This window comes from Fringilla coelebs (assembly GCF_963513975.1).
Source record: "Fringilla coelebs genome assembly, chromosome: 9".
NCBI classification, from domain to species: Eukaryota; Metazoa; Chordata; class Aves; order Passeriformes; family Fringillidae; genus Fringilla; species Fringilla coelebs.
In genome coordinates this window covers 3,602,760-3,626,375 of record NC_140067.1, presented here as the reverse complement: position 1 = coordinate 3,626,375, position 23,616 = coordinate 3,602,760, and the positions used below count along the sequence as shown (strand labels likewise).

Sequence of the window (23,616 nt, the reverse complement as noted above, 5' to 3'; positions counted from 1 at the left end):
TCCTATTCATAATAGGTGTTTTTTTAAACTTGTGATTTTGCCAAACAATGCCTAAGTAAGCTATCCATACAGGCTAATATTCATGGATATATGAAAAGATATTTTCTGTCTTTGTCTTGATTTATACTAGAAGAGTTCAAACACAATGTTTTTAAGGCAAGAGCATTTTAAATAGATCCCAAATATGTGATTCATGGGAGAAGCAGAAGACTAATCAGTACTTAAAAGTTTAACTGTCTTTAAGATCCTTTTTTCCCAAGATCACCTTTGCTAACTTAATTCTGCCAACTCAAGCATAATTCTCAATCATATTCCACATTAGGACTATCCAAATTACATTAAAGAGAATTCTGCACTTAAATGTAAAGCTTTTTCCTTTACATCTTCATTTTGTTATTAACATTTTCTTTCTCAACAGTGTTACAATTCGAGCCTGGTTTTCTGTTTTATTAAACTCCGCTACCTGCAGTGGAGTTTTTCTGAGGCTGTTGACAGCGAGTAAATTTGCTTTTTCCCCTTGTGCCCAGCTGAGGAGGGCACTGACAGCGCTGAGGTGCCCGGCCCTGCAGGCGCAGTGCAGGGCAGTGTCCCTGCTGCTGTCCAAGGCATTGATGGCAGCCCCGTGGCTCAGGAGGACATTTATCAGCTCTCCATGTCCATACTCTGCTGCAATATGCAGGGCTGTCTTCCTCCAAACATTTCTGTCATTGATATTTTTATTTTTTCCCGAGGCCAGGAGAAGTTTTAGGATGTCTGTGTTTCCTTTCATGGTGGCATAGTGCAGCGGGGTGCATCCATCCATGTCCTTAGCTCCAGCTCTCCCTTTCTTAGCCAACAGCTCTTCCACTATGCTGAGGTGTCCTCTCAGAGCTGCAGCATGCAGGGGAGTCTTCTTCTCCTTGTCCTGTGCGTTGGGGTCAGCTCTGGCCTTCAGGAGCATCTCTGCCAGTGTTTTGTGTCCCTGCTCAGCAGCCAGATGTAAAGGGGACTTTGCCTGCTTGTCCTGAGCATTGACAGGAGCTTTGTGGTGCAGCAGCTGTCGGGCAACATCAGCGTGACCTCTCTGACTTGCGATGTGCAGGGGAGTGGCAAAGTCCTTAGTGACAGCATTAATTCTGGCCCCAGCTCTGACTAAAAGGCCAACGAGTGCTCCGTGATTCCAGAGGGCAGCAACGTGGAGCGGGGTTTCCTCGGCTTGGTTCCTTAGGTTTGTGTCCATCCCCTTGCTCAGGAGCAGACCTGCGATGGAAGCAGCCCCAGCCTGCACTGCCAAGTGCAAAGCTGTGTCTGCAGCAGGAGTCCTTATTTCCAGGTTTGCTCCTTTTTCCATTAGAACTTCTGCTGACTCCACTTTGCCCATTTCACAGGCCAGCAGCAATGGAGTGTAATGCTTTTTGTTGTGGGCATTGATATCTGTGCCTCTGTCAATTAAAGCTGCTACAACACTGTGCTGATTCTTCTGTACAGCTCTAAAAAGAGCTAACTCCATTATGTCAGCAGACAAATCTTTAGAATATTCCAGGAGTATTTGGAAGATGGATGGGTGGTTGCTGTTGAAGGCTCTTTCAACTGTATTGGAATCAACAGTGGCTCCAGCTTCTAGAAGTACTTTTGCAGTGTTCTCAGATCCCTGAGAAACAGTATAACTGAGAGCAGTCTGTCCTCTCTCATCCTTTCCTTCAGTGGAGGCACCAGCCTCTAAAAGCATTTTGGCCAGGCTGCTCTCATCTCTAAGAGCTGCCATGTGTAAAAAGGTGTGCTGATTCCTGCAGCTCCTTGTCTCTTCTTTCAGGAGCATCTTCACTATGTGGCTGTGGTTATTCTCTGCAGCCCAGTGAAGTGGTGTCTTGCCTTCCATATCCAGAATGTGCATGGAAGCACCACCTCGGAGAAGCAGCTTGACTGCACCTCCATGGCCTTTCTCAGCAGCTCTGTGCAGGGCTGTTCTCCCTTTCCTGTCCTTCACACCTGTCCTTGCACCTTTGCTGAGCAAATATGCCATGATGGATAGATGGCCATGAGCAGCTGCAACATGCAGAAGTGTTTCACTGGAGGGGTTTAGCACATTGAGATCACTGTCCTTCAGTGTTTTCTCTAACTGAGGAAGGGAGCCTTCAGCTACTGCAGCAAAGATGTCAACAGCAGCAGGATCTTTTCTAGGCTTTTTTGCCCTTGAAAGTGGAGTTACTTTTCCTTTCTTCTTAATAGTCCCTTTGTGCTTTTTTTCCCCAGGTCTGTCTTTATTCCCCTGGTGCTGTTCACTGCTGTTTTCAAACCACGCTTTATCTTTTTCAAGTAAATACCCAACCAACTGTCTTCTGGCATCTCCAATGCTTTCATTTACTTCACTGACGTATTTTCTTATCTTGCTGTAAAGTTTTGGCTCCACTTGCTTTAAACATGGATAAAAAAAAAGCCTGCAGGCTCGTTCACCTTGAGAAATAAGTATGTCTAACACCCGAGAGTTCTTTGCTGTTCGTGTCCTGTAGAAACTCAGGACCAGCTTTTTTTCTGGGGTAAAAATACCATTTTCTATCAGCCAGTGCAGGAGCTGGTCTGGGTCATTTATGCCTTGTACAAGTTCTTCTTTTTTAGTCCTTAGGACTTCAATTGCATATGGGTTTGTAAACAGGCTGCTTGAATGCCCAATCATGTTGCTAATCAAAAAGTGAATTGAGGTGTTGTTTGACAGAAATAAATAGGAAATAGCAAAGCAGGCTCACATAATTTCAGTCTTTTCATAGAACTATGAACTAACAACCATTGTAGATCAGTGCTAAATCTTTAAAGAAATCAAAACTCCCTCACCTTTGAGTTTCTGGTTGTTAGAAGTCCTTTGATCTTCTCTGTTCTTCCTTAGCAACGAGTACAGCTTAATAACAAAACAAAAGTCTGTGATATGTAAAGATAGTTCACTTGGAAGGCTTCTTCCAGATTTTTAATGCATAATTAGGGATTTAAAAAATGCTTTTGTGAATCTGATGTTTGAATAGAAGATAGCTGTTAGTCGAGTTTCTCTGTTCCTCTGGCCAAGCTGGTTCCTAAATGACCAGTCAATTAAACATGACAAAAGAAAATTCACAGCATAGTTACTGTTGCCATGCTCACACCTTGTATGATCTGAAATGAAAGAGTGCACACTGCCAGCTATGCAGGTGAAAACCCTGTAATGTAATGAAATAAAAGCATAAAGACCTAGATAAAAATAAACTGTATAAGCAGCTGGTTATAAAAAGTGATCCAGCCTTTCTAATATGAGCTACAACTCCAGTCAGGGGTATATTTAAGGCCATTTAGCTTGTCATTCCTGCTCTAATCCAGAGTCTGTCTGGAAGTTAATTCTTTTACATGAGGTGGATCAAGGCATGTGATTCAGTGTGCAATATTTAAAGTATAATTAGAGCTTCAAATCTGTGTAGTCTTCCATATGGATGTAGGACCTTGGGATCTAGCTGTAATTAATTTAACTTATTGGTGTTTAAATTCCCTGTGGAAGAGAAGGAAATAAAGTAGTAATTATCCACACATTTTGAAACCAATTGAGAGAGAAATTGAGATTACAGAGTTTGGGAAAAGCTGGAGGTAAAATGAGCTGAGAAGCCAAAAGCTTGACCTTATTTAAGCAAATGGGAAATTCTGCCATCAGTTTCTTAGTTCAGTGCCCCTTCTGCTGGGTCCTGCTCCCTTTGCATGTATTTTCTTTAATAGCATATACAAGGTGACTGATAAGATTTTTAATTTTTTGCTGTTGACTTTAACTTCATAAGTAAGATCGCAAAATTTATTCTATTAAAAAAAAGTTTTATTGAAGAAATAGCTGGAAAAGGCAAGACTTTTAATATATATTTTGAAAGCCAGCCAGTTACCAAGTCAGCAAATTTGACAGCCAATTTAAGAGCCCAGTAATTCCTCTGAAATGCAAAGAAGGGCACTACACCAAGAATAGTAAAACTTTTGTCATTTAGTTAACGATTGTTAACTCATAGCATGTTTTAATGTGGACTGAATGGTGTTCCCAAATCTGCCACTGACTCAGTCTGTAAGCTGCAAATTATTCAGTCTTCAGATGTGACTGACCCAAGTCCTGAATATTTCTCAGTGTCTTGAGTAAATCAGTCCTTACTCAGTTTGGGGAAATGGAATCTTCATTCTGTCATTATTATTCTTCTCATGCTAAACAGAGATAACAATCCTTGATCACCTTTGCAGGAAAGTTGGGAGCTCTGGCAGTGGGAAATTTTACCTGGGTGCTGAGCAGAGTTATTCTAGATGGCACAGGAAGTTTTTTAACTCCTGAAAAAAATAAAAAAAGAAATGGTGATGTTCTTTAAGATTCTATTAATATGGCAGTAATTTCCCAGTGTTGTGAATACAGGAATTTCCTTGGTAAGCAGGTCCTAGTAAAGATGGAAGGGTGCAGTTCTCCTCCCTGGCCTTGAGGAGGAACATTTGAACAATATTTGCAGGCAGCACCTCTTTCAAAGCCACTTCACTTTATTTTGGAAAGTAACATGTTATGAGATGCAAATCACAGTCCTCAAAATATAATTATGCATTTTTTTTAAAAAGTTTCTCATTACAAATATGTGACTTATGAGGAAATTCTGTCTTAAAACAATAATCATATTTGGCAGGAAAGTTTTGGAAGTTTATTGTATAGATTTGAGAAATTAAGCCCTTATTTTTTAATTATTATTTTAGCCACTTTTAGAATTAAGCCTTTTTTCCAACAAAGAGATTCAAAATTGGCTATTTGAAGTGTGCTTTTTTGTTTATATCTTTTTCACTTACTAACTCACTTTATTTGACATGTAAATGTTTTAGAGAAGGGAAAAATATTAAGGCTCAACACCTCTTCTCATTTAATTAAGTGCATGAGACCACAAATATGTCAGATCAGCAGTAAACTCCACATTAAAAATAAAATTGGCACTATTTAATATTACTGGAGATCTAAGAAAAAAAGGAAGTTGGAGAGAAGGAAGAGGCAAATCTTTGGGCTGTTTTGTTATCTCTTATATTTATTTGTTGTCAGAGGGGCATAAGGTACTTCACAGATGACTTTTATTTCTGCTGGCTTCTTCAGCTCCCTGTATCCAAGGACTGGATTATTAGGTTATTTGAAAAGGCTATTTATTAAGTTATTTTAAAAAGAAAGTTGTGAGCTTTACTAAATTTGTAGGTTTGAAGGGCAGATGATGCCCTTGATAGGAAAGATATCAGTTTTGGCCTCTGCTGAATAGGTGTCTGTGCAGGGAACTGTTTAAATCTGGCTGCAGCTGGGACACTTGAGTCAGTTATTTCTGACATGCAATCTCAGTTTTGCTCCTAACTTGTGTCCTTGGGCAAATCCCTTAATCCCTGTTCCCTGTTTACACAAGCATTAAAAAAGGAAATTTTTTTTCTACCTCACAGACACGTCCTAAGTGTTTATTACTGTTGGTGCAGTGCTTTGAAGTTATAGAGTGCTTTGAAGTTTTTGTCCTTTGAAGTATTGTTTTCTGGCTTCTCAGCGATGAACATTTATTTCTTAAATTAACGCATGCCCGTGTTCTCGAGCCGATTTGATGTTGCCATGTCATCATCAAATATACAATTAATTTTCTCTACTTTAATTTCTCAAAGATGAAAGCGACCCAAAGTACGCCTTGAGTGTGGTGGAAGGGATGTGAGGGGATGTGGCTGCGGGACTGAGGCACCTGCAGAGGTCACCATTCCTCCACCGAGGCTCTTGCCGAGCTGGCTGTTGGGAACGGAACTCGCTGTGGAATAACCAGCCTGTAAGAGATAATACAGCCAACATCATTACCTAAACATCGTGAGGGGTGCAGAAATATCTCTGGGTAATCAAGACATTTTCCTTAATAAACACGGCTGATGAAGAGAGCCCTGCTTTGGATAACCAGCAATCTGAGTGTGGCCCAGCTGGTTGAGGTGGTACTATATTTAGGCAGAGCTGGATTGAGAAACAGCAGAGCTGGAAGAGTTCATGGTGATGATTACAGTGAGCTTCACTTGTTAGAACATTGGGAGAGCTGAGCAGACAGGATGTCTGCAAGAGGCAAAGTGCAGAGCTTGATTTTGCCTAAAGATGAACTGCAGTAAATGAGGGGAATCCAAAGGGGAGCTTTGGTGCCGGGTGATGAGTTTGTCAGTCATATTTCTGTGGAGCAGGCTTGGGGCCTTCCTGGCTGGTATTGAGATGGGAGCTGTTCCCTAGGGAAGTGCCATCCCCAGTGGCACACACAGAACAGGGGCCTCTGAGGGTGGGGAAAGCTGATTTGGGCAATCTGACAGTATTCTGTGCCTGACTCAGCATCCCATCCCATCCCATCCCATCCCATCCCAGACACCTCTTGCTGGCACAGAGCCACCCCTGTGGAGCCTGGGACAGGCACAGTGCTTGAAAGAGAGTGCTGCAGAAGTCACAGCTTCCCACATTTGTCCACTCTCATAGATGCTTTTCTAATACCAATAATGCAGCAGCTGGTATAATACCCCAGGTATTTTATTCTATTTCCAACACAAGCCACAGTCTTATCTCAGCACTGTAGGGCTGTTTCCTCAGGCATAAACAAATGAAGGTCACATTAAGCACTGCATCCATGCAATGCAAACTGTTCTTTTTCCCAAAGATTAATGAGTACTTCCATGCAGTTCCCAAGCCAGGGTAACTGTGTGTGGACAGTGCACATCTGCAAAGTGCCACTGATGGCTATGATGTAAATTATGTAAATGCCTGCAGAGCTGGTTGGCTGCATCCAGCTCCAGGATTAGAACTGTTTTCCAGTTTATCATGCACTTAGAAGTGAATTTAAGAGTGACCAAACTACTTAGGAACCATTTTTTGTGCCATTCAGGTTTTGAACAATCAAAGTATTTTTCCAAACTTCTTCATGGCATTACTTTCCAGGTTGTTTTCTAAAAAGCTACATAGGTGAGGTTGAAGGAAAAAAAAGTGGCTAGTTTAGTTTCACAGAGGTAAAGAAAAGGAACATTCTTGTTTCAGAACATAATAAATAAAATAAAAGTTTGTTTGAAAGAAAAAATGTTCTGATTTGATGGATGATATATTTAGCTACTGTAAAGTTCATTATGCAAAGTTAAAAAAAGATTTAAATTTTTTTGTCTAACTGATGATTATCCTATCATTAGGATAAAATGTAAATGATGTAAAAGTATTGAGTTACTAAATGCTGAGGCAGCTTCCAGGGTCAGCAAAACCAAATGGAGAGAGGGATGGGGTTTTTCTCCAAAATGGGCAGATTTTTTTTTTGCATTGTAAACCAAACAGGCCCTTGTGATTTTGAGTCAGGAACATGCATTTTGTCAGTGAAATCTTGGGGAAGAAAATACTTTATAGAAGTTCTGTAACTGGTGAAGACAGTGAGGATCTTCCTCACAGCCCCAGCATTGCCCCCAGCAGGGTTTGGTGCTGTCACTGCATCTCCCAGAAAAGCCTTTTGGCCAAATTTGCTTTGTAGAGGTAGAGCACTTAGTGAAAACTATTCTGGAATTACACCAGTGCCAAGCACCATTTTGTTCTTAGTGACCATAAAAATCTACCACCAGTACATCTTCACTGTTCTAGCTAAAGCTCTCTATCTATAGCACTTTCTTAGTCTTTAGACAATTGAAATTACTCAAGGGAGTAGCTTGTAACCACATTTTTTAAAAAATTGGTATTCTTTTCCTTCCTTCTTCTATATGGAAGCAGTTGCTTTTATTTATTCCATTTGCCTTTATTATTATTTAGTTGTACTCCAACCTGATCAGCTGGTTAAAATAATCTTGGATTTTTAGTTGCATTCAGTTTATATTTGTTATACATAAAAATTAAGTTTAACTTTCCTACTGTGGCAGAAAATCACAGGCTTGTAATTGTTTCTTTCATATTGGTGTTTTAGTCTGTTCTCAGTTCTATAATTTGATATGTTTTACTCAGTCTCTCAGTATTTCTCATTTAGAGGGATATAGAATTGATTCTTTCATTTTATCTCCCCTTCCCTTTTCTGGCAGCTTCCCCTGCCCTCTGTTTGAATCCTCTGCCTTTCGCTGACTATTTTGGTTCTCCCAGAAAGTGTCTTCTTGTATGTCAGGATCTGGATTCCTGCACCTCACCACAGCCCCAGTTGAGCAGAGGATATGGTTACACACCCAGCTCCAGAGAGGTGCCTCAGAGGAGTGCCAGTGTGACTCCCAGGAACATCAGTAGGACATCAGCAGCTCCTGTCTTTTTCTGAGTTCTGAATAAGTTCAGCACTGAGGACCTGATTCACTGGAGCACTGGCACAAGACCTCAGCTGTCCTCTGGTCTGTTTGACTCTGTGAGAAACACCCTTGTTGATTTGGAGAGCTCCCTAAATCACAAAGTCCTGACAACTCCTCCAGATTCATGGTGTTTGCTTTCCTTGGCATATCCCAAAACACTCTTCTGTGTTGGGCTGCACCTGTGATATTCCAGCAGCTCCCTTTGTTCCCAAGCCATTATGTCTTCCTACTCAAATTTCCATTCAAAGAGTGATTCATGCAGCAGGGGAAAGCCATGACCTGGCTGCCCCCTCAGTTTCCATCGCTGTGCAGATCATGTGCAGTCCCATCTGAACTGGAGCTTTCATTTCAGACTTCCCTATTCCCATGCCTGGAACTAAGTCTTTTATTCCTTACTCCTCTAGTCTGCACTGGGAGCAGAGAATTATTTGCTGCATAAAGAGGCTTTTGGGGAAAAAAAAACCCAAAACCTTGATTTGGTCACAGGAGTAATGCAAACACAGAGCATGGATTTTCTTTTCCCTAGGAATACCTCTTCTCACGGCACACAGGGTTGGTACCTGTGCCACAGCTGCTCTGTGGACAAAGCACAGGTTTGACTCATTATGTCAGCATCCTTTTTATTTAATAAATAATGGCTTCCATAACTTGAATGTTTGGTTCTGATGTCCAGCTGGAGAGAACTGCACACCTCCACTAGCAGTCTTTATAAGAGCTGCTTCTCTTCAGGCATACTCCCTAAAGCTTTTGATGTCTTCCATAGTCCCTGCACTACTTTCCTTTCATCCCTTGAATATTGCTACCTTATGCCTTTTTGAGTCTCTTCCACACTGTCCCTCTAACCTCAACACAGTCATTTGTAAATTCAGTTTCCTTTACTGAGCAGTTGAAGCATTCCCTGTTTGAGAAAGTTCTAAAAGTTTTCTTGGTTTGTGCTTTTTTAAAAATTTTATTTTATTTTTTGGTTGGTTTTTTTTTCCCCTCCCCTTGCATAAATAGTAGTTCTGGGCTTACAAGACTCTGAGGTTTAAAGTGAGATCTCTGAGACTTGTGGGATGTGCCACATCACTGCCAGGTGATGTGGTAGATGCTGAACAGGCATCTAGACCCATTGTAATTTACCTGTAAATGTATTTATATATCATATGGTTCCCAGTGAGGCAAAATCCTTGGCTCAATAATAGAACAGTAATATGCCATCTAGGGATGTTAGAAGACCCAGATTAAGGAAAGAATAATGATTTTTAATAGCTGGATCAACCTTTTTCCCTTGTGTCACAAGACACAGGGAAATCTCAGTTTCAATTAAAAGTTAATATTGCATCATGAAAATGGGATAAATGTGACATTAAGAAGTACATAGAAGGGATATTGTAATGACAGCTCAAGTGCATTTAGTGACTTCATGTTTAATTCAATAAAATATCTCTATTAAACATTATCTGAAGCAGCCAGAGCTTTCAATGGATTTCAGAGCAAACCTGCTGGAAAGTGGACATGACCATGGCAGATTTGCTAGAAATATTGGAAAATTGAACTTAATTGTAACAGATTACATCTCAAGTTTGCATTTTCCAGTTTGCTTTGGTTTCTGTATTACTTTGTTTATGAATCTTTCAAATCAAAAACATCTTTTGTGCTCCCTAGGCTTGGTTTTGTTAGTTTATATTACAACAGGATGCATCAATGTCATCTAGATGTGACTTTCAGTTTTGCTTGAATTGACACCAAAACCACTGGGTTGGTGGTTTGTTCCCCCTTCCCCTCTTTTACTCACTAGCATAATTTCCATCCAGCAAAGCTTTTGAAAAATAAGGAAGGAAAAGGCCTTCCTGTACAAGCTACCTGTGAATCCCATCCAAATATAAAAGACTTGTGTAAAAGCTTGGCAGGCACTCCCAGCATATGCCACTCAGTGACTTCCTTATTTTATGCTATCATTCCACGTACAGAAAATGAATCTGAAAATCACAGTAATTTCCATTCATTTTTGAATATGAAATTGTAAATGGTAAATTTCCTATCTGTATATAACACCCACATTTTAAATCAAAACTCTTGAATGCTGACAGCATTAGTCATAGGAAATCCTGTATGAACATCCAGCACTTGAGTTGGACCTTCCCCTGGATCACACCATAGAAGGAGTTTGCAGGAAAATGGTCTGTTGCTCTCAAATCCTGTGTTGATTTTAACCCTTAACCTGCCATTGACTCTGGTATGACAGTGCTTTTTTTCTTCTAAAGGCCATTTGCCATTTTCTTGTGATCAAAATGGTATTGAGAAAAACAATATATTTCAATGCCAAAACTGCCTGTATTTTAATAATACACCAGTGGCATTCTCTAGTACAGATGTGCACTTCAACACTCTCCCTTATGAGCACAAATAATCTTCAGTGAATGGTGTCATTTGAATAAAAATGCCTATTTAGAATATTATATTGTTATGTTAATATTAATGTATTAATTATCAACATGAAATAAAGTGCACAGGTCAGTAAAAATGGAAAGCTAAAAAAGCCAACATAACTTTGTACATTAACCCATGACAAGGCCAATGCAATACCAGCAGCAAACCCAGCTGGGTTGTACAGGATTATTTTCACATTACAGGGCTGACCAACTGTGACAATTTCTTTGCCTTTATTTAAAAGGAGCCATCTCTCAATGGGCTCATAATATATCTTTAAAAATAAAAAAAAATCCTGCTTATCATTTTCATCTAGTGGGAAAATCCCACACATGCTGAGTTATTGTGGAACAGCTGGCTTAAATTAAAGCTTTGGACTTCAGGAAGGAATCTTAGAACATAAAGTATCAAATAATAGCTAAATTCCAGATTAGGATGAGGCTTGTAATGTCAGGCATGGCAAGCATATATTAGGGAAATGGACTTGAAGAATCCTAGGGTTTTTGTAATGTGGTGAATCTTAATACTTCAGTTTTAGTACTAGAACCAGCAATGTTTAAACACAGTTTAATCTAATTTGATAAATAAATCAAAATACATTTTAATATATCGTTGTTCATATGGGACAGGCTTTGGACTATGAAATACTGATGGATGTGCACAAAAGAAATAGCAAGCCATTAAAAATTCTCAGTAATTGAGAGCTCTGCTTTTATTCTGACTCTTCTCATGAATTGGAAGAGCCTTTAATAGATTTGTGGAGCATCATTGTTTAATGATCATTTTTAGTTGTAAGCAAAAGTGGTAATTTTTACTACATAGAGAGTCTGTTTGTTTTGAACCTGTACTTATAAAACTTTTCTTTTTGAACTCACAGACTCATGGAGTCATTTAAATCAGAGAGTAGATCTCTGTGAAGTCAGTATCATTTTGAAGATCCAAGCAGAGGGAGGATTTAGACCAAGACCAAGTTGTTTGGTTTGGGGCTTTTCAGCTTTGTTTTTTAAGCCAAGACCTGGCCTGCCTGGGAAAAGGAGAATTAAGCTCAGTATTTCTACACTGCAGATCTCAATCAGCAGTTATGGAAAACTGTGTGTGCAGCTATAAATGAGCTCGTCGTGTACAGCTGTAGCTGGAATTAGAACTCAAATTCATTACTGATTGTGCTCTTGGCTGGTGTGGTATCAGCTGAACCCCAGAAACACGGAGGAATCTGGGTTTATTATTGTGTGTTAATGGCGAGGTCTTGCTTGTTCCTGTTTCTGTACAGTTGTAAAGACAAGGAGTTTTATTTCTGCTTAATTGCTGTAGATCAGGACTGCCAGCAGAAGAGTGAGATTCTCCTGGAGAGGAAGGAAGGGGTGAGATGGGTGGCAGGGCTTTCCTGGATTGATGGGCAGTGTGTTAAAAAGGGGATAATGGGGGCTTTTCTCTCTTACACTGGGCTGTGCAAGTGTCAGAACACTAGAACTGAATTCCAGGAGGAAGCACCATTAGAAAGGCTACAGAAAATCAGGCGGCACCGGGCTGCTGCTGTTCCTCATTTGCAGCAGGTTTGAGAATTGGGCTGTTTGTAACAGTAAAAAGGAGTAACTTCAGAAGATCTTTCCTTCCTTTTTCTCATTACTCTGTTGCTTTTGTCCCTACGTTGTCATTGTTACCTTTAGAATTTGATTGGAACCTTAACTGGCGTTGCCAGTGGCAAATAGGAGTTGTAGCTCCTAAATGTGAGAGCTTTTCATTGTTGCCACATTCAAGCCACAGCAACAACCATTAACATTTCGTTTAAATCCCAGTCTTTCTCATGCTGCCAGCCTGGCATTTCCTGTGCAGTGAAAAACACAGGAGCAGTTTCTGCACGTGAGGATGATAATGCAGCAAACGGAGGGGGCCAAGGAAATAGCTTGAAATTAATTGTGGGTGTGGCAGTGTACTTTGTAAGTAAATTCAAAACAGGCATGGAAGCCAATATCAGGAACATGTGCAAGAAATTCCATTTATAAGACTTGGAATAATAACCTCACTGCCCTCTTAAATAATTTTAAACATATATGCATAAAGTTAGTCATCTAACAAAAACAGTTTCATAAGCAGGTACAGTAATGTCTCACAGTTCTTGTTCAAGTTAATGGCTGCATGAAAAATGTTCCCTGGGAAAGTCAAACCATATTTTATAGGTTTGTCCATATGGGAATCTGAGCTTGTTTAACCAAAAGTGTGAACTTAAATTAAGTTAGCAAAACTGGTGCAAAATCTGTCTGGGCATTTTTGTACTGTAAGTTCCATTGAGAAAAATGAATTTAGGAGTTCTGGCTCAATCTGTGGCAATCTGGATATGGCTGTGAGCATTTCTTTCAGGAGATGCCACATCCTCACTGCCTGTACCTGCATTTGTGTTCCACCTCCCCAGTTGCTCCCCATCATTTCAGGTGTTTGTAGAGCTCTGTGGGTAAGAGAGTAAAGGGAACAACGCAGGGTAAAATATTCCCAAAAGCACTACCAGCACAAAAGAGGGAGTGGAAAAGAAAAGGAGAAGGGAAAAGGTGGTTGCTTAGGCTGACGCCGAGGTAGAAAAAATGCTTATACACATCAAAGCTGAGCTCCCTAAGTGCAGGAGGTGCCTCTGTCCGTGTTTGCCTGGCAGCAGCAGCCCCTGCAACAATAGTGGCTCCTGCAGTCACAAACTGGCACAGAAACCTGAACTGCTTCCTTGGTACCTTCATCAAACACCAGCTAAAGCTACCTGAGGTCGTTCAGCAAGGCCCTGAGTTGCACAAAAAGACAGATGTGCACACTTGGACCAGTTTGAAACCATCCATTTGAAAAAGATGGAGCTGTGTAACTTTCTTACAAAATGAAAATTTAGTCCAAGAGAAAACCCAGCTCCTGGTTTTGCCCTCCCCACAAAGTGTTTTGCCCTCCCTTCCTTCTCTTCCTTTCCTTCCTTCCCTTCCTTTCCTTCTTTCATTTCTTTCCTATATTTATCACTGTCCTGATTTCCAAAACAGGGATATTCAGCATCTTCAGGACTTGTGCTACTTTATTGGTAACTGTCAGTGTTTTGAGAAATAGCCAAATTGGTCAACTTTATTGTTACTTCTCCAAAATTACATAGAGCCTAAACTGTCAGTAGTTTGAAGTGTAGTGAGGGGCACTTCCCTAAATATACTGAGCTGAGGTGGTTTTTGGAGTGCAAAAATGGGAAATAAAATCCAGAAGTCTTTAACCATGGTGATGTATTACAAGCACAGATACAGCTGCCTAAAGAAAAGCTGCCTGCTTTTCCATAGGTCACACTCCTGAAAACTGCAAATCGTGCTGTACCAGAAAGGTACTGGTTAGAAATCTCTGCTTCAAAGAGGAGCAACCTGGGTAAAGAACATTAAATTCTGCTTACAATTCACCATTTAAAGAAGGAAATTTGATGTAAACTTTCCAGGGGTTGTTTTGGTCAGTAATGTTTTTGGAGTCAGCTGCACCTCCTGTATATTTTTACATCGTTTTTATGTAATTCTGCATATTAAAGCACTTGCATAAGTAATTAAAATATATGTACTTATAAATACTTTATCTTGTTCAGTCAGGAAGCAGGGAGAACAGACAATCTGTATGATTGAGAGCAGAGCCAAACAAGAAAATTGGGGATGGATTTTGCCTGAAGAATTCAGGTTCTTTTTTTCCCCTTCAGGTATTTGGGTCAGACACTTGGTGATTATTAACAAGATAAAGATCATATCTTGACTGGGGCCCTGAGACACCACTAGAGGGTTCATTGTAAATCTTGTTTTTAATTACTTCTTGCAAAGAGTTTTGCACAGTTAATATTTGGGGATAATATTTGGATAGGGAAAAAAAAGGTGTACATTATGTATGGGCTGCAGCAGAGTAAAGCTTTGCATATGGAAATTTGTTCATCACTAACACGTGGTGGATGCTTGCAAAATGTTCTGTGTAGTGAATGTCTCCTGATTCTAATCAGGTAATTGTTGCTCCCTGGTTTCATCCTATCTGACTGGAGGCTCCTAAGTTAAAAAAAACCTCGTTGCTGAGGCACAAGCACTTCAAGCAGCAATTTCATTTTTCCAGATCACTCTCTGAAGGGGCCAGTGCTTTTCTGTCAACTATAAGGAGAGCCTGTGGTACCGCCTACCCCAGCTTTGTTAGGTGTCAGAAGTTAAACTGAAGAAATCCTGAGCTGTATCTCTAAAGTGTTATGTGGTTTGTGGGTTTTGGAGTCTGATTTCTCAAGGTGAAAATAAAACAACCTCCAGAGCTTGCAAGGTGTGTGCGGCAGCTCACAATTTTTGCAGCTGTTGAGAGTTCTAAAACTGCTTTTAGACACAAATGAACTTTTCATAGTTGCCAAGGTGGTTTGATTTGCCGTCACAAAAAGCCATCATCTTTGAGAATCACATCCCTTGAAATAGGTAGGCCCCAGTTTTGGAAGTGCTTGGCCACAGTCTTAAATTTAGCAATGATCCATTCAGTGGAGATTCAAAACTTGTTCAGTTTTCTCTTTTCAGTACAGTGCTGTGTGAAAGAGAGGCTTTGTGAGTTTGGGTAGCAAGGTTATTGTATGGTCCCTGTGTCGTGTGTGTTTTCCTGACTTGTTATCTGAGGCAGAAAGGTGTGCTAACAGCAGCCATCTAAAAGCCATGCAGCTAAGCCATCACTGGGCAGGAAAATTCACAAAAACAGCCATGGACACTCAGTTTGAACTCTTACTGTCCTCTGATGTAACTGTGGTTATTCTGTGACTAAAATCATGCAGGATCTCCCTCCTCATTGCAGTGATTATTTTAAGAATTCAGGGAAGCTGTTAAAATTATTCTGGTTTTAGCACACTTGTATGATAACAGGTTTCATCTGAACTCTTTTTTGGCTACTGCACCACCTAAGCAGAGGCTCCTGTTCTAGGCATCTGTGCAGCTGGTTCCAGGACTATTTGCTTTTGAGCTCCATCTGCTGGAATTCTATCCTGTTTCCCACGTCTTTGGTGTTATTATGCTGCCAGGTCTCACAGGAATTGGTTTTAATTAAAAAGAGAATAAGGTACGAAATTCACAGTTCAGAGGAGTTTTCAGTAAGTTGCTTGTCCTTTTGTTTAAGGGTTCAACTTAGAGATTGCTTGGAGAGTATAAGACTCAAAAGCAGAAAATAATTGTGAGACAGAGGAAAACAAATGTTAAGTTTTCTTCTGCTTTTGTTCACAGTTTCTAGGTATTTTATAGAAATTTGGATTAATCAGGTCAGTCATGACCTATCAAGGTCTGGACAAGATTTCAAAAACAGATTACTTGCTCATTTTACTGAATTAGGTTTTTGTTTGGTTTTCCCCTGATGTTGGTTGTTACTCTATAACTAAGAAAATTAGCAGTGTTTTCAATATTTAATTAACTTTTTAAAAGGCCATTCTTCCCTATTGTAACTGTGCTTCTTGTGTTTCGGATATTTAAGGACAGAAGGGACCATGATGAAAATCTAATTTGATTTTTGTAGTTGCATTGTTTCTTAACAAAAAAGCACTGCAAAGAATGATGTGCAGAATTGGAAAAGAGGGCCCTGCTGTGCAAAACCCCTCTAAAAGTGTTTCTGTAGTCAGAGGCTTTCACGGTAAATTATATGACGACTTTTTACAAGTTTCCTTTGTAAGGAGCACATTCTCTGTTCAGAGGATACATTATCCTGTTCATGTCAGCAATAATGGGTCTGTGGAGAATTAGGATGGCCACCAGCCCTTGGGTGCAGTGCAGGCTCTGGTGTTGGCAGTGCATGTAATTCCAAGGAACAAGCATTTCTCTGGAAGAATTACCTTCCCCAAAAGCAAACCATCTGCATTTTCAAGTTTCCTTTTCTTTACTTGTAAGGCTAATACCACCTTCTTTCCCCTGTCCCTCAGCTGGTGCCAGATGTTCCTAAGGTATCTTCTGTTTCATAATGGGTTGGCGTATATGGTAATTTCAAATATTTCCTTGCTGTCCATCTGCCTGTTAGCAATATTTTGTGTTCACTCATGGTGTTTTCAACTTTTATTTTCTACACAGGCAACTTTGCCTGAACTGGTTTTAGTTCTTGATGTGGGTAACTCCATGTTGTTACACATGAGTCTTGGGAATAAGGGGAGGGAAGAAGAGGTGGAGAACAGAGAAAGTGCTAGGCTTGATTTTAAAGATAAGTGGATTTTTTTCAGTTCTGCCTTGTGCTTCTCCTGGACATGGAACAGCCCACGCCATGGTGCTCTCCAGCAGTGCCTGAGCTTGTTCCAGCCTGAGCTGCTTTTCAGAAAGTAATTATTGTAATGGATTTCTTAGACTTCTGCATGGGACAGAACTGTCAGCCATTTTTCACATAGATTGGAGGGATATTGTGTGGATTTCCAGACAGATCCCTATAAAGTAGAGATAGCTGAGGAATCTCTGGTCCTCAGACTTCATTGTTAAATGGGTGTGTGCTGCCTTAGGCTGGTATTTGAAGTCCTCTGTTTTGAGATTGGTATTTTTTAGACCTACAGATACATAGGGGTCTCTACCAACTTCCCCTGTGTTCTGAAGTTGAAAGTGGCTGGTAACTCTAACTCTGTTCCACTGGAGAATAAGTTAAATTGTTACTGATCTTCCCATCATGAAAAGTACTTTGGATTTAAAATTATTCAGTGAGTAATGATGGTGAAACCTCTCTTTGTAGCTCACTTCTGTTCATGGGATAGAAGTGTGAGGCTTCTATTGGTTTCAATAGAGACCCAAATTCTAATTAATATTCCTGTGTCCCAAACATGTTGTTCTGATTAGAGGCTCTTTGCCCAGGCATTTCTGTGTAGCCTGCCCTGTTTGAAACCCTGCCTTTTTCTGACTTCACTTCCTGAATCCGTTGACAACACTCACAGCCAAACAAAATACATGTTCACAATGCTGTTATTTGCAAAATATTCCCTTGTGAATACAGCTGGGGCAACAAAAAGAGTTTCTCTCTGAATCTCAGAGAGGACTGACTATTCCTTGTAGCAGTAAGGCCCATAATGCATTAGGCAATTTTAGTCTTGGCAGTTAAGTAAGTGTTAAAACTTTGCATTTCACCACATATAAGTGCACACAGGTCTTTCATTACCCTTGTGTGTATTGATCACACAGTGATTTACTAAGAAATAAACTGAGAGTGCTGAATTTTAATCTAGGCTGAGGTGGACCAGATAGCAACAGGCTCCCGGCCCACCGCACTGTTTACAAAACAGATGGAGGAGCAAAGAATATAAACTTACTTTGCCCTCTTTTAGGCCTAATCCTTAAATGTGATGAGGGACCAATGAAAAGGTTTATCTTAAAGTGCTCTTCATCTCCTTGTGAAGCTCACTGGCACTCCACCCACCTTGCCTGGCAGATTCTGTGAGTGGACACCACTGGAATATTGGCGTGACAGGAACAATCCAACCTGTGGTGCCCACTGAGCCAGCAGTGCCGTGGCTCAGGAGCTCTCACCCATTCCACAGAATGTCACCCTGAGACAGAACACACAACTGCACTTCTGAATGTCTGTGTGTGCACATGAGGCTAGGGTGGAGCAGACTGTCACTCAGCTGGCTTTAATTAACATAGTATTTTATGTAATGTATTTATTTTTTACGTAATTAGGTGATTAAGCAAAATGCTTGCTAGTAACGTCTCTTCCATAACCCAGCGCTGCTGAGAGTTAAACATGCACCTTTGCAGGTAATTAATCTCCTTGCCCTGCTTATTTTGCTAGTTGGCACTTGCTAAATCCCTGTAAAACCACACCCAGCAGTGCTGTGTATTATCCCGCTGCTGTCTATTCCTACATATGGTCAAAATCAACTTACCTTCCGGGTTGCTGACATCAGCAAAATGTACTCTTGGCAAACTTGGGAATCCTCCTAGTAACCCTTTGTTTGGTTGGTGTTGTTACAGTTGTATTCCTCTGACAGCAGCAAACACCCTCCAAACGGTGCCTACCTTGACACGTGCTTGGGATGTGGAAGGACACTACCAAAGGAGCATCTTTAAAACATTAAAACAACCCCCTGTGTGATAAAATGTGTGATCAATGGGGGGAAAGTTAGAGGAAGATACTTCTCTGCTTCCTGTAAGGAACTGACCCACAGTAGTTGCAAGTTTGAGTATCACTTTGATAACAGTAAAAATGTGGATATATACATATATATAACTATCTAGTGTATTTTGGAAGTGACTGTAACCAATGCTGTCATTTCAATTTTAAAATAAGACGTATTCCAATTTAAGGAAAAAAATACTTTTAAAAAAAAACTGCTTGAGAGTAATGATTTTCTAATATTTTCTGGCAGTCTTTTGATATCATCTATTTTTTCTTAGCTGTTTGGCTCCAAATAGCAAACAGGAAAACATCTGCTCTCCTTCAAATAGGTTTGTTAAACAAAATTAATTGGGTGCAGTGTTTAAAATCCTGGTAATAAAGCTGTTTCCCACCCCTCTCAAGTAAAGTAGCATGTTTCTGAGATATACCTGTATATTGTCATTGTACTAAAAATCAGGATTGTTTTGTAAAAAACACCTGGGAAGTGCCTGAGAAGTTGCTGTTTTCAGCAAATTGCTAGAAACAAGCAACAGGAGTTGCTGTTTTTCAACAAGTTGCTATTTTCATTTCCCACTAGGTTCAGTTTTCCCAGCTTTTCTACTGCCAAGAAGGTTAGAACCCAGAGCGATATCCAAAAGGGAAAGGATTTAGAGACAGGGGAAGGGTTCTAAACTTATTTTACTGTTGACAGCAGCATTGTCATAAATATTAACAGACAAGAATCACCTCCTACCTGAGAAAACACAGGGATAAAGGTGAATATTTTTATTTTTTTAAGCCTACAGCATAATTTTCTTAATACAACCACCTGCCTTATCTTCTTGAGGGCATTAATTTAATAAAAAACATGTCAGATCAAGTAGCCAGTTGCTCCAGTTATGGAACAATTTTGTTCCCTGCCTTTCCACCCCTCCACAACCCTGCCTGAAGTCAGATGTCTAAACAGGGCCCCAAGAACCAGGCAGTCAGGCTGCAGCTGGGGAATCCAACCTCAGGAGAACCCCAAAAGTTGTAGGAGTTTAGTGAGGAGGATCTGGCTTCTCCCGTCCCTGCTCACACCTTCTCCAGGACATGTCTGGAGTTACAGAGTAAGTTCAGCATAATCCCTACCCTTCAGAGTGCAGCCCAAAGGGCACTTCCCCAACTAAAGTACTAGCCAAAAAAAAAAAAGTGTGAGGGGAAAATACATTTTAATTATTTTATTTTTCTTAAATATAATAGAACCTTCTAGAATTTTTTTCCAGAAACAGAAACATTAAAAAATTATACTTTATTACAAATGGTAAACTCAGAGTGCTAAAAAAAAGCCTCTTATTTACAAACAATACTGGGCAGTGCCCAAATAAACAACATAAAAATAACTTACAAAGTCATGAAGTAGTTTATTGACATTAATCAACTTTCATAAAATAAAATAAAAAAAGATATGTACATACACAATTTACTTGAAGGCAGGCAGAACAGTTTTTTTGTTTATCAGCCTCCCACAAACCTCCCTCCCACTTTTTTTTTTTTCTTAAGGAATACTACATAAAGCAATCTACAGTTTCTATTGCAGTTTAACCTTTAATACTGAATGATCATCGAATGTTAGGTCCATGCAGGTCTTGGTCAATGTTAAACGAAGATCTGACATCTCATCCGAGCAGGAACAGCACTTCCCGGAGCAGCGCTGGCCGCTGCACTCCCGGCTCCAGCTGAAGGCTTTGCCAGTCTTTCCACACATGCGCTTTGCGGAGCACAGGCAGGACAGCCTCTCAGCTTTTGCCATTAGCTTTATGCCTCTGCCACTTTGGATTTTTCCTGTTTTAGTTGTACCACAACACACAGTTCTCGCTGAAGAGTCTCTTCAAAACGTCTGCAACTGCTGTGTGAGCATAAGCTGGCACCCGCTGTTGACGTGGTTCATGACCTTCTGCTTAAGCTGTGCAACCTGTTCTCTGAGCATGTTGGCAGTGGATGCCAGCTCTGAGTTCTGGGCTTTCAAAGTTTTCACTTTTTCTTCCAACCGGGCAATCCTTTCCAACTTCCTTTTCCGGCATTTGGACGCCGCGATTCTGTTCCTCATGCGCTTTCTCTCGGCTTTGATTCTCTCCTGTGACTCCATGTCAATGGGGGACAGGGGAGGAGTTTCCCCCGGCATTTCAGGTACAGTCTGCGGCTCCTCTTTCAGAGCCTGGAGCCGGGGATGCTGCACGGGCATCTGGGGGTTTATGTGATGCTGGGGCGCGTATCCCATGCTATTGGCGTTGTAGCTGGGCGCGGAGCTGAGCGCGTTGGGGTTGAAGTTGCTGAGGTTGGCGTACACCGGGGGCTCGCTGTGCAAACTGGTGTTGAAGCTGGTGCTGCCGGCCATGGAGGACACAGGTGCCATCCCGCTGGTGACAGGTTGGGCGGCCGAGGTGACGCTGGGCAGCGTGTTCTGGTTGTGCAGCTCCGCCAAAGCTCTCACGAAGCCCTCGGCGAACCCCTCCTGCTCGTCGGTGACATTCTTGGGGCACAGGAACTGCGTCGGGGTCGGCGTGGTGGTGATCAGCCCATTGCTGGACTGGATGATGAGCCGCTCCAGCTCGGGCGAGGCCAGTTTGAGGAGCCCCACGTCGGGCGAGGTGAGGATGTCGGCGTTCTTGTTCCTCAGGTGCGGCTTCAGGTTGCTGGAGGGGTCGGACAGGTTCAGCGTCATGTTCTGCTTCAGCACCTTGGCGTTATTGTATCCGTACCCGCCGCTCTCCGGCGGCGCGAAGCCGGCACTCAGCGCATCCTCGTAGAAAGTAGGCTCCATCTTTGCACTCATAGAACACAGTCCGGAGAGGGGAAGCTGCCCGGCCGCCGCTCAGCTCCCCGCGGGCACCCCGACCCTCCCGGGGAAGGGGAACGCGGAGCCGAGGAAGGAGAAACGCGGAGCCTTACTGGATCGCTGCTGCCGCCGCCGCGCTGAGAGCCCGCCCGGCCTGGCGGGGCGCCTCGCCGCCCTCCTCCTCCGCGTGCCGGTGGTGCCGGGACGCCGCTCCGCCGCCACAAGTACTTTCCCTGCCCGGCTCCGCGCTATTCCCGCTCCACCGTCCCGGCGGCCGCACTCAGTCGCGCTTGTTCGCTCCCGCCCGCCCCGCGCTCTGCGCCCGCTCCCGCCGTGCAGCCCTTCACTTATCAGCGGCCGCGAGCCCGCTAAAAATAGCGCATGATGTCACCCCGCGCGCTCCCCATTGGCTGCCGCCGCCCCGTCCCCGGGGGGGGCGGAGCCAGGGCCCGGCGCGCGGACCCGGCCCGGGTCGCCATGGCCACCCCCCCCTTCAGAAGCTTCTTGAGCGCGCGGGGCCTTGTGGGATGACGTAATGCCGGGGGGGCGCGCGCGGGGCAGTGTGGGCTGACGTCTTTGTTTTTGAAATATCTGGTTACCGCGTCCCGCGCGCGCGGGCTGGGCCGGCGGGGCCGCCCCGGCGCCTCCTCCGCGGGCACCGAACCAACCGCGGGGGGCCGCGCTCGGCCCCGGCCCGCCGCCGCTCCCGGCGCGCTTCTGCCTCCGTCTGCTTGTGCGTTTGTTTGTTTGCCTGGCGGCCACTGCCTCCGCCGGGTTTCGGGCTGTGGTGTGCCTTTCCCCCCCCCCGCCTTCGCCGCTCCTCCCTCCCCCGGCGGTGGTTCGGCCCTTCAGGTGGCGCTCCCGGGGAGCCCCACGTGGTTTCCCCGTCCCGCCGCCCCCGCCGCTTCCAGGCAGCGCCGGGGGCGGCACCGGGGGCACCCCGCGCTCCCCGCCCCGGGCTGAGCCCCCGCGGGGCCGGTGGAGTCCCCGCTCGCCCGCCCAGCCCAGCGGGAGCCGCGGGTTTCGGCCGCGGGTGTTCGCGTTCGCCCCCGCACCTCCGCCCCCCGGCACGGCTCTGCCTCTACAGAGAGCCGGGACGTCAATTCCCGACCTCGGGAATAACCGGGAGAATACGGAGGGGAATAAAACCCGACAGGAAAAAGCCGGGTTGCGGATGGGTTTCTCTGAACTCGTCCTCCAAGGGGAGGGGACAGCGACGGCCTAATTTTAGACAGTGTCCCAGTATTGCTGTGGAATTGCAGGTTAGTCGGGAGGGAAAATAAGGGCTGGAGCCGAAGGATCGCGGTGGAGGAGAAAAGTCTCTGCTGGCATGTTCCCCTCGGAGCAACAGATGGGAGCTGTCTGGTTCGCTGGAGCTGCTCTGTGCGAGCGGCGTTCCGGGACAGAGCGCTGATAACAGGGATCCGCTCTCCGTACCTTGCCCCGCACACACCCTTCTCTCGGGGTGGTGGGGGTTTGGGACTGCTGCCAGGCAGCTACCTCTGCAATAAAGTGCACCAGGTATTTGAGGACAGACGGTGACAATACGGGATGGCACAGGGACTGCAGGGCTGTTCTGGTGTGTTTGATTGCCAGCAGTGCAACAAGTGCTCCTTATGCTTCCAACACGAAGCTGTTGCCTGCTGTTCAGCTTTTTGTCAGTGCAGAACTTGGTCTGTCAGCTTCAATCCCTTCTCACGATATGTGAATCTAACAAACTTAAGTTCAGTTTTGAAAACACACTTTCAAATTCTCCGGTTCTATTTTTTCCTGGATATAATGACATAATTACCAGTTACCGTATAGGAAAGGAGCAGTGAAGCAAACAGAAACATCAGCAGCTATGAAAGAAAAGTGAAGGTCCAGCTCCCCTCTTGGAAGTCGTTGGGGTTTTTTCCTTCTGCGTTTTTCCCTGGTGTTCCCACCTGACTTTGGCCACATGGTGGGCACTGGTGTTAACTGGAATGATGGAAATAATACATGCAGTGTGTTAACGGTTTGTGGCACAAAATGCAAAGTTTGGTCTGGATATGGGGGCTCACTGTGTGCTGCTGTGTCTGCACAGCCTTCAC

At 43.1% G+C, this 23,616-nt stretch overlaps 2 protein-coding genes across 2 annotated transcripts; both read right to left on the bottom strand.

Moving 5' to 3' along the window:
* Window positions 1–385: 385 nt before the first annotated feature.
* On the bottom strand, window positions 386–2,653 carry LOC311156735 (CARD- and ANK-domain containing inflammasome adapter protein-like; the record flags this gene model as incomplete). The annotated part of the gene is made up of 1 exon (XM_084210953.1): window positions 386–2,653. The coding sequence occupies one exon, from the start codon at window positions 2,651–2,653 to the stop codon at window positions 386–388; it is 2,268 nt and encodes a 755-aa protein (XP_084067079.1).
* Window positions 2,654–19,920: 17,267 nt separating this feature from the next.
* On the bottom strand, window positions 19,921–21,855 carry JUN (Jun proto-oncogene, AP-1 transcription factor subunit). Its single transcript, XM_084211827.1, has one exon. It carries the CDS (start codon window positions 21,539–21,541, stop codon window positions 20,597–20,599), a length of 945 nt encoding a protein of 314 aa, XP_084067953.1. The 5' UTR covers window positions 21,542–21,855; the 3' UTR covers window positions 19,921–20,596.
* Window positions 21,856–23,616: the final 1,761 nt, after the last annotated feature.

Coding starts and splice junctions, on each gene's coding strand:
- JUN (XM_084211827.1), bottom strand. CDS start 21,541: ATGAGTGCAAAGATGGAGCCTACTTTCTACGAGGATGCGCTGAGTGCC.